This window comes from Macadamia integrifolia, chromosome 9 (genome assembly GCF_013358625.1).
Source record: "Macadamia integrifolia cultivar HAES 741 chromosome 9, SCU_Mint_v3, whole genome shotgun sequence".
NCBI classification, from domain to species: Eukaryota; Viridiplantae; Streptophyta; class Magnoliopsida; order Proteales; family Proteaceae; genus Macadamia; species Macadamia integrifolia.
Window position 1 is genome coordinate 9,383,240 of NC_056565.1, and position 15,371 is coordinate 9,398,610.

Consider the following 15,371-nt stretch of genomic DNA (forward strand, 5'->3'; position numbering starts at 1 on the left):
AAAAAAAAAAAAAACCTGATTTTTTATGAGTATTGGTTGATTTCAGTTTTTTTTACTGATTTTGTTCAGTTTTGATCCGAATTTTATTTTGATTTTCAATGCAATTTAATCTAGTTTTGGGGTCATAATATTTCAAACCGATTTATAGGAGATGGGGAGATGATGAGATGAGTCCCTCTTTAGTCACCAGATGACTCACACAACAGTCACCAACAATGACAACCAACATGAGGAGCGGTGCGGCCTCGGGCCCCACTGAGTTACTTAAAACGACTTGGCTTTGCAGGATTAGCTTAAGAGGAAACTTAACTTTGAAGTTTTCCGAAGAGGGCGTTACAAATAAGGGAAGGAAAAGTGTATAGTTTTATTTCTGACAAAATTCTGGAGAGGAGAGAGAGATGGAGATAGCACGCGCTTTGACCCGGAATTACGATTACCCCTTAATCAAAGAGGTAATCAAAAGAGGTAAAAAAAAAAAATGGCAAAAATGAAAGAGGGTAAGAATGGGAGGGAGTAGTGGGCCCAGTGGAGTTGAGGAATGAGGTGAGGAGAGGTCCGTGCGATGATCCATTGGTCATGGTAAGTGGGTGGCAGAACCAAGGATAGAGAGAGGGGAGACATCCCACATGTCACGCTTTTAGGGTCATTGCAATTATTGAATTCATGCAGCAGCCTTTAATGATATGTTCGGGAGGGAGAGGGAGAGGGAGAGGGAGAGAGAGAGACAGAGAGAGAGAGAGTGGCGGACCCATTTCTCACTAGGACTGGGAACAATAAGGGGAGAAGAGCAACAAAGGGAAGAGAGAGAGAGAGAGAGAGAGAGAGAGAGAGAGAGAGAGGAGATAAGCATGAATTATAAGTACGTGGTGGAAACTGACGACAACCCACACCACTTTACCACCTCTCCCTCCCCCTATCACGCCCTTTCCCCCTTTAAAGATAAGATTTACTCTTCAACAACCCCCACCCGGCACTCTTCCACCAACTTTTTTTTTTCTTTTTATCATTCAAATCTTTTCCTCTATTTCTATCAAATATATTTTTTTTTTCTAATTCTTCACCCAAAAAAATCTTTTTATATATTAATCAATAAAGATGAGGCATTTCGTCCTTATATTAAATTTGAATTTCTCATCATATTCCCAAATCATGTAACCAACTAGACTCTATTTTTTAATAAGGACATATATATTGATTTGGCTTATGTAATTGTTGCATGAACAAGTAAGCATTCATGCAACAACAACAAGCTAGAAAGCAATAATAAGGAAAGGAAGGAGGAAAGGAGGGAAGGGGATATCAACTATGGCTTATTTACTTATCTCTAGTCACTAGTGATTACTGACAAGTGAGTAGTGAAACATATTTGACTCATTGTTTTGTAAGAAAAAAAAAATTAGTGAAATATATTATAAATGCTCATCTCTCATTGGAGGAAAATGTGGCAACGGTAAAAGAGGTAGGGGTAATCTTGTGATTTAAGTCGGAGTCCATCAATGAGAGGTGGAGAGTTATGAACAAGATAAAATATACTGTTCGTACGATCACCTAATTGTAAGAATCAACATTCAATATTTATCTCATATTCAATCATTATAAAGATAAATAGAAATATATTTAAAAATATATATATATATAAATATTAAATATTAACTTGTACAATTAGATGATCATACGAGTAAACCAATCCACTTTTAATTACGAATGGATTGATAGAACTGCGCTGTTCTCGAAACTTTAACAGATGAATTATAATTGCGAACAAAAAATTAGTAGATAAAGAGGCCGAAACTGCCGAAGGGCGGAGTAAAAGAGGCCCAATGTCTCAATGTGTGTGTTTTTTTTCTTAAATTAATTATTTTATTATTATAATTATAATTATGAAGGGCAAAGTGTTGTGGTTTGGCGCGCGCCAGGTGCGCAGTGTTGGGTGTGGGCTGAGAGGCGGAGAAAATAGTAGTCACGTGAAACGAGCGTGGAAGAGATTAGGTGGGGTTTGGGAGTCTGGGGTTGGGCGCGAGACATCCCAAAATGATAACTTTTGCGGCGGAGAGAGAGACAGAGAGAGAATGGGAGACAACATCCCGCAGCAGCAATCATTACTGTGGCCGCAGCTTTCCCCTCACAATCCTCTATCTCCCAGTTGTGTGGACCCACACCTTCACCTCCATCTTTCCCACGGTCCCACCCCTAGTTAGTTAATTCGCGTTTAAAACGGCGTCCCCTTTTTTTGCCGTTTTAAACGTCGTTTGCCGAATTTTTCACAGAAATTCGATAAAAAAGGGGAACGGGGCTATTGAAAGTTTTTTTGCCGTTTTAAACGCCGTCCCGTTTTTTTGACAGTAAAAAAACAGATTTTGAAAAATATAAACGTTTTAAAATAGAAACGTTTAAAACGGGGCTATTTTTTTTTATTGTTATCTAGGTATTTAGAGAATTATTATGCCAATTTATGTCTATATATTGCCGTTTTTTTGACACCGTATTATTTAAATATAAACGTTTAAAACACGTATCGTCCGTTTTTTATTTTTTCCCGTTTTTACCGTATTTGACCGTATTTTTGACCGTCCCGTTCACGTTTTGATCTTTTTAAAACATGCCCGTACCGAACAATGTTTTTTTACCGTTCCCGTTTTAACTAACAGAGGTCCCACCTGAGAGAGATGAGAATAATCAGCAATTATTAGGAGCTGATTGAAATTTTACTCTTCCCTGTGTCTATTTTTTTCCATATTTTCTGTTTTCCCACTCTCAATCTCTCACGGGTCACGTCCTTCCCTTTCCTTCCTGAATCCTGATTCCTGCCCGTCTGCTCTCTCTCTCTCTATAGTCTCTACTTTTCTGTTGGAAATTACTGAGAAGCTTCCTATCAAAAAAAAAAATTACTGAGAAGCTTTGCGAAACCTACGGTACCTACCCGGGCTACGTTAGGTGAGTTTAATAATATATAATTAATTTGTAAAACCCAATTACCCGTACTACCTTTTAAGGACAAAACTTCATATGAGCCCTAGTCAATTCCCGTATTTGGCTATTTGCCCTTTTTTTTTTCCTTTTTTTTTTTTTAATAATTTGTGGAGGCTATTTTGCCCACTACAGTGCAAGTACAGTCCACAACCTCAAAAAATAAAAAATAAAAAATATTGCAGCAAATGGCTTTTTTTTCCTTTATAAAACATCAAATGGTCAATAGACTCGATAAGAAATCTAGGAAATAGCCGAAGAGAATATTGGGTCTCCTCTCCACTTTTTATTGGAAAATCTCTCGTCTCTCATGTGCCTCTATCCCCACACCCAGCCCCACACACATACCTAAACAAAAATTATATCTAATGTTTGCTCGGTTAAAGCTTCATTTACATTTACGACGAACATTTGAGATAGGATTAAGTTTTCCTTCACTTTCCATGGGCATTGGTACTAATGTGGTAAAAATTCACTCAGTGATCTTTCTCGTAAAACTTGATTATCCATGCTAGACCTGTGTAGAAGAGAAGACAAGGAAAAGTCAAGCTGACTTAACAGGAGACTCTTGATGCCTAAGTCAAATTTCCTCCACAACAATTATTCAAGAGAATTTTGGGAGATGGTTGCACTCCTACATGTGACTATTACGGATAGTGATTCCCTACGTTATATTGGTTGAGTGTTGGAGTGGATTACAGTTCTTGCTAGTTCGTGGCCACCCTGGAAATTGTCGAAGGCAAGAGTGTAGCCGTAAAGGGACCAAGGCTGAAGTTCGGTTATAAGGGGTCCGAGACGAGAGCTCGGCCATAAGGGGACCTAGGCGAGAGCTCGGCCATAAGGGGACCTAGGCTAGAGTTCAGCCCTAAGGGGACTGAGGCTGGAGTTCAACCGTAAGGGTATCGAGGCGAGAGCTCGGTTAGAGAAAATAGAAATGGTGCCGCGTTTGCTGAACAAGTATAAATAGTCAGATTTTTCCTTATCAAGTACCGTTCTATTGCCATAGAGAAGGGTAGTTAAGCTTGACCCAATAATCCAATCATTTTACTTCATTAGTGATTTCTTGTTTATATGAGGTGAAGAAAAATTTTCTTCTTTGATAAATATCTTTTATTTCTTTTTAGGTGAAAGCCTTTGATTCATGCTACACAAGAAAAAAGACACGAATGGCTCTTCCATCATTAAATGTCCAAGATGGCATTGACCTTGCAAGCTGACAGGCCTTTGCAAACCCTATCTTCCATTAGCTGACATTTAATACTTCCAATTCCATGCAACATGGAACTTAATCTCTGGGTGTTTTCTCGTGAATACCCATTGGCCTTCACACATGCATTAGAACTGGACTCTTCCATAGAAAACACTTGTTAATTGAGAAAAGAATTCCATTTTAAGGAATAATTTTGGAAGAAAAAAGACACTTGTCATCATGAAATTGTACATAAGAAGTCATTACTCTCCAAGGAGGAGTTGATCTGATCCCGCCCCCCGCACCCCGCCCCCACCCCCGCCCCAAGGACCCCTTAAAACTACTACTCTATGAGATATGAAGGCAATAATTATAAAAATATTGTGAATAGTAATTTTAATTTAATTATTATAACAATTGAGAGAAAGATTAGAAAGGTAAACTGATGACTTGCCATTAATTCATGATAATTAATTTATCTAGTCATTGTGGTTATTAAGGAAACTTTGAAATAATTAAAGGATATATATGATTTTTTTTTGGGGTGGGGGGGTTAGAAATATATATATGGTTATCTTTGTGCAAGTAGGAAGGTGGACCTCATCCAACAAATAGGTTTTGGAGTTCTCTACCAACTTCAACAAGAAAAATATCATTTGTAAAGAGTCATGTTTCACTCGGCGGCTGTGGCACATTGAATTTTCAAAACTTTTAATGTTTAATTTGAGATAGAATTCACCAACAACTATCCATTGTGGCCGAATCTCATTGTTCACTCATGGGGTAGCTCACCAATTAATGACTGTTATGTTGATAGCTTTGATAATTTGACCATAGACTAAAGCATGTTTGAACAACTTATTTTTAATATTTTCTTTTTCTTTCTTAGCATCCAAACATTTGGTTGCAAATTGTTTTGATGTATTGAGATTTGAGAGTACAATGGTCAAAGGAACATGATATAATTGCTTACGAATCTATCTTATAAGATTGCTTAAGTTTATGATTAACCTCTAGTTTTTAATAACACACTTTTTTTTAAGGGGTATCTTTCAAATGATCATGTGGTACAAATTTGGATGCAACTTTTTGGGTTTGAATTCTAATGGCATTTCTACACGAAGTGTTCTTTTAAAGTTCATTAATCTTTAATATATATGGCTGTCACGTTAATGTTCAAAGCGAATATAAGGTCATCTTAGATTTGTATAATCTGATTTAATAATCAAAATTGTAATTTCTTCTTATTCTAATAATACGCATGTAGCTTACAAAAATAAATAATAAAATAAATTGCGCATGACAAAGAAAATTAAAATCATCTAATCTAAATGGACAACCAAACATAGTCTTTGCAGAGGCAGGATCTTGAACGTCACCTTCATGTAAGTATCTAGCTAGGAGTGTATAATGGATTTAGATCCTCTCCTACGCGGAGAGAACCTAGTTGCATTCCAGCCGCTGAGAGCCTCTTAGGTTGCATTCCCAGGTGCTTGGGATGTTGCGTTGTCACTCGCGCGGGAGAGGATTTACAGAATCCATGTGGTTGGGTTTAAAACACAAAATCAAGATAGAATCGATGATTTAATGCCCGCAAAGATTGGACGAGCTGGATCAACTGGATTCTAAACTAGCTCATTCCAATTCTTGAATTTGTGATGTGGAATCAGTATATGATTCATGCTATCAACCAAGCAAGGACATGTGTTTCAATTGCTGATATAACCAGCTTCATAAATGATTTCAATATGGATTAAGATCCTCTCTAGCCCGGGGTTGCTAGAGAGAGAACTCTCGCTGGTCCCTCTCCAGCACCCCCAGGGTACTGAAGAGGATCTTAATCCTTTCACTGTCACGTGGGTTATCATTGTTTGCAACTTGTTTCCTCATTTTTCTGATTGCAAATTTGATTATTTTACATCCTCTCAAAATATAGCTTTATATTAATTTCTTAAGGAAAAACAATAAAAAAAAAAAATTATGTGAGCATAAGAAAGACCAAAGACACTTTCTTTCATTTTAAATAAATGAAACAAGAAAAAGGTGCATGCATTCACCTCTTTTCTAATTACCCTATCTTTTGTTATTAATAAGTGAAAGAAATGTGATTATTATTATTATTATTATTATTATTATTATTATTATGTAAAATTACAAATTAGATGACAACACTTTAGAGAGAAAGAGACTGACAAACTTACACATGCACATACGCACATGCACACGCTCCTCTCCCACATAAAAAGTTATAAAACCCTAAAATTAGTAATATCATTCATCGACAACATGATTAACCACTTGTCATGCACCTCCAACATTATTATCAATCATCATCTTCTTCATCATCTACTCAATCCCCCACTTGCCTTTTATCTTCTCAAATTATTCTATAAAAATTTTGAAAGCCTAATAAGCTATAAGCATGCTCATGATATCATTAAAAAACTAAGACAATTAGAAAGAAAAAAAAATGTTGGAATGTAATGAATTCAAGAGTCAATACTGATGATTAATAAAAATAATAACAACAACAATGATGATGGTATGGAGATTGGAGAATGGAGGAGACAAAAGGAGGACAAAATGCAAATGGGGAACATAAGATCCTAAGAAGAATGAATGAAACAAATGATGATCAGACCCACATAAGTACCCAACATGCAGACAACAGTACTGCAGGATCAGTTAAATTACAAAAGTGACCTTTTTTATTTACAGTTGAAGTTTGATTAATCCTTTGGAGTGATAGTTGACTTGGCAGTTAGATGGAGAAAATTTGATTCCATCCATCATCATTCACTACCCAACACCCATCTCACCCCTCCATTGTCCTCCCAAACCCTAAGAATTTATTGGTCACTTTATACTCCATAAATGTGTAGATTGGTCTCTTTTGGCTTATAATAGCAATAAAGAGGGAAGACATTCATTTGCTCCTTCCTAGTCCCATGAATGTCCTTTTCTTCAATATACCATAGGATAAGACATATCATTTTAATGTTTCAATAATTATACCAACGGGTTATGTTGGTTAAAGTAAATTATAATATATATATATATATATATATATTTCTTTACAAACTGACAAAAATAAATTTTGAACTGATACAAATATTGAAATCAAACCACCAAATTATAACACACTTGGGTTACCAAAAAAAAACTATAATACATTTGATCAATTTTGGACATTAATTCAACTGTAAGTGTTCCTTCATATAGAGTTCATGATGAGAATAAATTGGTATGAATTGTCATATATGTAGAGCCTCACATACATGAAGTCAATGGACTTTGGATTGGGAGTTAGGACATGCCGCATGCGCCTCTCTTCGTGTGGGTCACCACCCATAGTATCTTATCATCATCATCATAGAGTAAACCCACCCACCTAATCCTGTTAATTTCTGTCAGGAGTGTTCAATCCGCATCATCATTATCATCATCATTAAGGTTCTAATTAAAATTTAAAATTCAGATCTCTCTCTCTCTCTCTCTCTCTCAAAACAACTCCAGCTAGAATATTACACCAATGGTCTTCTGGTCTGCTTTGCTTTCGATTTAGGATAATTTATGGGCAAGGAAAAGTGAGCATAATGGGGTAGAAGTACTAGTACCCTAAAGGGAGTTATTTTTTTCGGGTATCATGTCTTGAGTTCGAATCCACCCCTCTCCTGGCCTCCCTTTCTTGGATGAATATTTTTTATTTTTTAATTATTTGTAATATATTGTGATTTGATACAAGTATTTTGGTATTTTAAGTGATTAGTTTTAAAACTATTATTTGATCATATTTTTATAATTGGACATAAATGGGTCAAATATTATCTGGTCTGAAATTGAAATACTGGTATGCACATAATTGCATCTGATTAAATTAAAAAAAAAAAAAAATCGGATAATTTTCAGAAATCAATATTTCACATACAGATTCCCTTAAAAGTTGAAAGAATATAAACATAAATTGAAAATACAGATTTTCGACCATCTATTTACATCCCTAATCCAAAGATTTTTTTTTTTTTTTTTTTTCTCAAGAAACCCCAACTCACCCTTTGGGGTAGGGGGTGTGAATCAGCTGGTGTGCAGTCTATTTTTGGTCAACCAGAAGTAATTTTGGTCTGGTAATAGGCCAAGCTAAAATGGAAAGAGGTAAAATTTGGCTTTAATTAGTCTTGGTTCGATTCAATTCCAATTTTGTCTCGTTGAGCTGGTTCAATCCCAATTTGGTTTGCTCTATATCAAAGTTTTCGTAGTTTTCTTTGGAGCTGGGCTATTGGACGCAATAATGTAGCGAACCCAAACGAAATCGGCTAAGCTCTTCATGAGAAACTGAGTAGTCTAGGGATAGCGTAAGGCATATATCATAGGCTTAACCCAGCCCAGTTGCCATCCACTTCAATCTTTATTCAAGCCCAAGTCAGGATGGGATAAAACTCAGACTTATTTACCAAATGATGCAATGAATTCTGACAGGCTCAGTTCATTGGGCAAGTATCTAAGTGCTCGATGTGACTTGCACACATAAGTGATCAGGAGAGAGCGTCGGGTTAGATAGGTGTAGAAACCCTCCAATGCCTAAGTCAAAAATCAACAATAGTTGATATTCAATTTTTCTTTTTCAAAAGTCCATCCCTTTATCAGGGGCTTATTTCTAGTATTTATAGGTGAGGGTCTGACTCTTTTGCTAAATGTTCTATGCAGGGTAGAGTCCTAAAACAGAGGTTCTTCCTTGATTATTGGAATAATTTCTGAAATATTCCAAGTTTGTCGAGAGCTGGGATCTGTTATAGATTCCTTGATGCCAATATGGATAGAGATTCATAAGGTCATACAAGGGTCGAATGGGGGGCTCAGTTGAACAACAGCTCAGCTGGAGGCTCAGTGGGATGAAGGCCGAGCTGTGGGCTAGTCCCCTAACAATGACCGAGCTAGACTGAAGGTTCGGCCGGTACTGGGCTTGATACATATTTGGGCTCATCATTAAAAAAAAAAAAGCACAAAACTAAATACTAACTTCGTCCAACAAGATAACCAATGAGCTCTCTCTCTCTCCAACACCCACATTGGAGAGAATCCAATTCGTTGATCAGCCTCAAATGGTTGGCAACTTGGCATGCAACCCCTGCGTGTACCTGTATCTGATTGGAAGAAGACTGGAAGGAGAGTTGTTGGAGAAGATCCCAACCCAAATAACTGCCTATTAACCCGTCAAAAACCAGGTCTGGTAAGCCATAAATTTGGCCACACGATGTCTAAACCAGGGCTCGATCTATAGGAGGAGACCCGGATAATTCTAAATCCTTCCTTGGCCTCCACAGATAAAATCTCAAAACAGGCCGGGTTGTCAACAGACCTGTTTTCTTCTCCATTCCATATGCATTTTGATTATCCCAGTATAGATATGCCTGTATTTGATCTGATCGACATCTGATTGGATAATTTATAACATACATACATAAATAGTTTTATTTGTCTGAAGCAAGGTTTAAATTTTCAGATTTCGCCTTCAAACAAAAATTCTTTGGTGAAATTTCAAAGTATCACATATAATTTCTGATACTCATTTCGTTTCAGGTTCGCAAAATATTCACAAGAATTACCAAAATAACTTTCTTAATTGAGGTTAAGCCATCTACTGATCTACCTCTCTCTTTATGTTAGACCATGTTTTTTTAACGGATAAAAGTTGGAGAGGTAAAAATGGATGAGAAACTTGTACTTGTTTCTCAAAAACTATCATAAATATGAGTGTTTTGAATAAATAGGGTAGGCAGCTTACTAGACAAGGTCATTTAATGCAACATTGTCTACATAAGAATAACTATATGGATCCAACTATTTCCCACCGCAATCACTTCCTACCAAAAGTGATAAAGACATTTTGGAAAATTTGGTTTGTGTCTCTCCCACGCCGCCTCCATAGTAAAAATTATATACTTTTCATTATTTCCTTCTTTCTTGTTGATCGTCAGGTCGGCCCATAACTATCTAGGCAATCAACATGTGTCCAAGCACTAATCCAACAACTCTCTATGTGGCACCTCTATTCTGGTCGATAAAAGCACAATAGTAGGATCTATACTTAGACGCGTGTCGATCGCCCAAGTAGCTATGGACAAGATTTAGACAATCAACAATCAAGAGAGGATCCCAATCCCACAACATATGGGACTTATCCTCACAAGTTTCCCACCCTTTTTATAATTCAAACAAATAGGACCTAAAAATGAAATACGGAGCTCCTCACATGGAGAGAAATTTACTCTGGTAAACTGGCATGTGTACTCCACTGAACCAGGCACCTTCTTCTCTTGTGGTCTCCACTTTTTTTTTTTACAAGAATAGAAAGTGCCGATTTGGTGGAATACACATGGCAGCATACCTGCATACGAGGAGAGAATGAGCACGAGGAGATTAGCCAGACAAAAATGCCGCATCTCCTTACTATTCCCAAGAGAATATCTTCACCCAACCTGTGAAATAACTGAATCCATGCAGCTAAATCCATCTTGAAATCACCACATGCTAGCGCAACAACTGCCTCGGCCAGTTGATAAGCTATAACATACAAAAAATCCACAAAAAACCCATGCTGATCATGAGGTCTCAAATCTCCTGTCAATTATCTATTTCCCTCTACTTGTCAGAAGAAAAAAAAAAAAAAAAAAACCAATCATGCATCAAGAAAGAAGAAAAGAACAGTTCACCTCCGTATGAATACGAGGCTTACATGGATGCACCACTAATTTTTTTTTTCATTATTTCAAATTAAAAAAAATCTAACATGGAAATGAGATTTTACAATATGTAAGCCTTTTTAAGGCTGAAAGAATATTGTTTATGATGGTGGGGGAAGAGAAAGAGAGACCCCTTGAGAGGTGAACACCTTGAAAGACCAAACTATCCTTCCATCCTTTCTTCTTCTTCTTCCTATGAATATAAACAATATTACTACAGCTCAAACCCACTTCTCTTCCCCTCACTCACTTCTCTCTACTTGAATTAAAAACAGAAAAAAAAGGGGGGAGAGAATACACCTTCTTGGATCTTCTGCTGGTTATTTCTATTCTTTCCAAAATAGGAGAATAAGAAGCCTTATATAATACAGATGCCCATTAATTTAATGATTTAAGTAAACATGGCCGAATAATCTGTGTTCCCTTTACCTCTATGGTCTCTTCTGCTGTTGCTGTCGTTGTTGGCTGTATTTGATCAGCAACTGAGCGTAGAGAAGCTCATTCCATGAGTCGGGCACTCCAGGGAGACACCAATGGCTGCAATCCTGGTACCTCAATGGAGATCTCCGTTCCTCATCTGTTAAATTCTGCTTCCTGTATATAGAAGGGTGGGCATCTTTCCTGTAATCGGTCATCCTTGTAATATTCAGGTATGAAACTGGTGTTCTCATCCCCTTCAATACTGACTCTAACACTGTCATCTTCACCGGATACGTAGACAAATAGGTCTCGTTCTTGATGGGTTCAGTTTCATGGTCGCATTGCCCACCTGAATTCCACTGCCCACCACTAGAGACGGGAATAAAAAAAAACCCCCTTATTAATTTATTTTCTTCAATGGCGATGATCACGGAATTTGTATATTATTATTTGCTCAGGACTCGAGGTCAAATTTTTACCTGAAATGAGAAGCAGAATAACCCCTGAAGAAAACCAGGGTCTTCTTGGGATTTACATTGGCATCGACCCATCTTGCCCAAGTTGTCAAAGCTCTCCGAAATGCCTCGACAACGTTCAACTCGTCATAGATATGGCTACCTTCTTGGTAATAGTCCTTTCTGCAAGTTGTGAGTTTTGTTTTTCTTATTTAGTTTCTTTAAGAAACAGAGGATTCAAAGCGGAAAACCGAAACTAAAGAACACAGGGATTGGATTCTGAAGATACCCCTTTGCAGTCTTTTCGTGAGTCCACCAGTGTCCCGTGTTGAAGACGATAATATCTGCATTCTTGTATTTATCTGATGATCTCTCAACTACGTCGAGACGAAGTGTTTCCTTCTTCGATCCATTCGTGTCTGGAATTTCCCATTCTTGGACCAGGAAAGGAGATCGAAAGAACTCTACGGAACAGTTGAAATCCTATAAACCCATCCAAATGATCAGAATATCCAGATAAAGAAACTTTAATATAATTAAAATAAGAGAGATGATAGATCACGCAGAATAATAACAAGAAATTCTGTATAAATTAAGTGGGGTCGAAGAGTGGGGAGGGAAGGACTGAAATTGAAGAGGAGAAGAACGACCTACTTTATATAAAAAAGAATAAGAACCCTCTGTGCGAAACTCCCGTCTACCAGAAGCTTCAAAGACCTTGCTTTTATCTTGCACCGAGTTTCTAAGAATGCAAACCAGAGATTCCCACATATTTCTATTCAGGGAATCACCGACAAAAACTAGTCGTTTTCCTCTCAATAATTCTAACATATCCCTCCCATTCAACCTGCATAGAAACCGCAACTAGATCACTCTCCCGAATCAAAGAAAACAACTCAAAAAATTTTAGTTACTTTACTTTTGGAAAGATATTAGTAAGAAGTTAATAGATCAACAATTTGTTCCAAGTAAATGAGGTTCGATAAGGAAAGATTTCAACTTTGGCGTAATTCTTCTACTTCTCTTAGAAACATACCTTGGGATGTTGCAGCCCTTGGGTTGCCATCTGAATTTCTGATAAGCTCCATCAGGCCGATTGTTGAGAAAACAGTTAAACGGTTCGTCGATGTGAGGACAAGACCCCGGTGGATAAAGTGGATAAGAATCATCCTCAACCCATCTTCCATAAAAAATGTTACAATGCATCATTGAACTCAGCAAATTCGAATTCGCCTGCTTCGTAGATGAAATCCTGGGAGAAGAAGAAGGAGACTCATTGTTCCGCTTCAAAAGCGAAGCAGTTACGTTCGACTTCGACATCCCAGCCTGCCTCCCTGCAGCCCCTTTAGCCATCCCATTCTTAGGCAGACCCTCCTTTTCAGAGGACTTCGAGGGCACACCCACAGTCTGATTCCCTACTGGAGCCTCTGTCTTACCATTACTGCTCTCTGTTTTCTTCTCCGGTAGAGATATGGGTAACGGTGGTTTCGCTAACCCATTCACAATACCATTCTTGGGCAGACTATCCATCTTATGGGATTGCGATGGCGACCTATCAGACTGCGATTTCAAGGGTGGAACTTGAGAGTTTGATTTACCAGCACTAGTTTCTATTTCGTTCTTCGGAACACCTTTTTCATCTACAAGTTGCGATTTTGGTGACGTCGGTTTCGCAATCTCAGTCCGATTGTTCCCAGGTTGGAACTCTTTTGCTTCCGGGAGATAAGTATGAGACGTGGAGACATTGAGATCACCTCGTGGAAATGGAGAAGGAAGAGTAGTCTGAGTGGAAGAGTAAGTGGGTCGAGAGGAATTGGGAAGGAAGTAAGATAAAAGGGAAGAGAAGTTAGATCTATAGGGGTAATCAGAATCAGAACCAGAACTACCGAAGATGTTGGTGAACCAAGGGGAAGAAGTTGCAGAAGGGTTGAAGGCGATGAAGACAGAGCAAGCGACAAACGTGAACATAAACCCATAAGCAAAAACCACAGTTCTCTTGGTTCTGAGAACAGAGGACAAGCTCTTCAGGTCGGAGATGAGGTTTCCACCGATGGAGAGATCCTTGATCGCATCGGCCATGGCGGATTTCACCAGAATGTTCTACTCCAAAACCCCCCCAAAATGTGGTCCGAGACGAAGAGCACTACCCCACTATCAAATCAAAAAGCAAACGCAGTGTGTGACAGAAAGAAGCTTAAGCGAAAAAGATGCAAACCTGTGACTCTCTATGTCTCTCCGTCTCTCCGCTCTGTATAAGTGACTTTAACTCTGAACTGTGAACTGTGAACTGTGAACTGGTGGGTGGTGGTGGTGAAGGGAAAGGGTTATAAAACACCCTTGGGTTTGGACGTGAATATCAAAACTGCCACTGTGCGTGGATTAAATATCCTAATTAATGAAACCTCCAGCGTGATTGTTGGACAACCACGTATTTTAATTCGTGAGAGAAGTATTAAAAGAATCCAAAAAAGAAGGAAGTAAATAGGGAGTCGGGGTTTAGCAAAAAAATAAATAAATAAATAGGGCGTCGGCCAACCTAGACCTTCCACGTATCTGAGGCGCTAGATTCAGTGAAGGTGAGGCATGAGAAAGAGAGAAGAAGTTACCACTCGGTGGGTCCAACCTTTGTTATATATAATATTTTTTCCTATTGAATACCTTGTATATTTACCGATGAACAGTAGGGATTGAGACACGTGGTAGTCTGATCAGACTGTGACTGTGGCGGAGCTAGAATGGGGTCATAAAATGTGGGAAAAGCGGCGGAAGAGAAGGAGGGGAGCGTTGTTTGGTTGGTTTTATATATTCTAAAATAACTTTTCCTGAAAAGCAGAAGATCATTTTTCGTTTTGACGTGGGGGATTCTGTTGCACTTCTCACCTATAATGCTCACTGCTTGCGCCTTGCTGGTAGTTTCCGCGTGGGACCGCTTTAAGGACCCGTTTCGTCTTTTAATTATTTTAATGGATGAGAGAGAGTGAGAGAGACTGGCGGTTGAAGTTGGACCCGGAGAGTATCAGAAACCGGTTTATCCGTACGGTGGTTGATGCGTTCAGATTCTCTTTGCTAACGTGACGGAAGTTAGTTACAGCCTTCTCTTTTTTTTTTTTCTTTTTTTGGGTGAAGGTTGGTTAGTTACAGCTTCTGAGCCCAGGAAAAAAAGCGTCACAACCTGAAAGTTTTGTAGGGATATGATATGAAGTAGGTGAGGTTCATCACACTCCACGTAACTTACGTACTGTTAATGATGTGATGATTTAATGCCACTAAACAATGTTTGAGGGATCGGATCGGATCGGATTGCAATCGTTTCATACCCATCTTCATTCTTGGTCAATATCGTAAGCGATGAATTGATACCAGGGTTTTTTTTGTTTGATCTGTTCTGGATTGATATCCGATTGGTATCAATCTTAATCAAACCAATTTTTGATATCGAATTTTTGAATCTTAACTCTAAAACAAGATTTTCGATTGATTCCAATCGTTATTAATACGGTTAAATTGGGTATTAGACCATTTTACCCTTTAATTTTTTTTTTAATGAATGTTTTAAACCATTTTACCTTTATACTTTATCGATAGATTAGTATCAATTGG

The 15,371-nt window shown here is 38.0% G+C and overlaps 1 protein-coding gene across 1 annotated transcript; it reads right to left on the minus strand.

Moving 5' to 3' along the window:
• Positions 1-10,892: 10,892 nt before the first annotated feature.
• Positions 10,893-14,042, minus strand: LOC122089445 (protein trichome birefringence-like). The gene is made up of 5 exons (XM_042659191.1): positions 12,808-14,042; positions 12,426-12,618; positions 12,061-12,254; positions 11,796-11,954; positions 10,893-11,685 (listed from the first exon to the last, which is right to left on the minus strand). The coding sequence occupies exons 1-5, from the start codon at positions 13,848-13,850 to the stop codon at positions 11,328-11,330; spliced, it is 1,947 nt and encodes a 648-aa protein (XP_042515125.1). The 5' UTR covers positions 13,851-14,042; the 3' UTR covers positions 10,893-11,327.
• Between the last annotated feature and the right edge of the window lie 1,329 nt (positions 14,043-15,371).

Coding starts and splice junctions, on each gene's coding strand:
- LOC122089445 (XM_042659191.1), bottom strand. CDS start 13,850: ATGGCCGATGCGATCAAGGATCTCTCCATCGGTGGAAACCTCATCTCC. Junction 12,619..12,807: donor AAGGGCTGCAACATCCCAAG/GTATGTTTCTAA, acceptor GTTTCTATGCAG/GTTGAATGGGAGGGATATGT. Junction 12,255..12,425: donor CTTATTCTTTTTTATATAAA/GTAGGTCGTTCT, acceptor ATGGGTTTATAG/GATTTCAACTGTTCCGTAGA.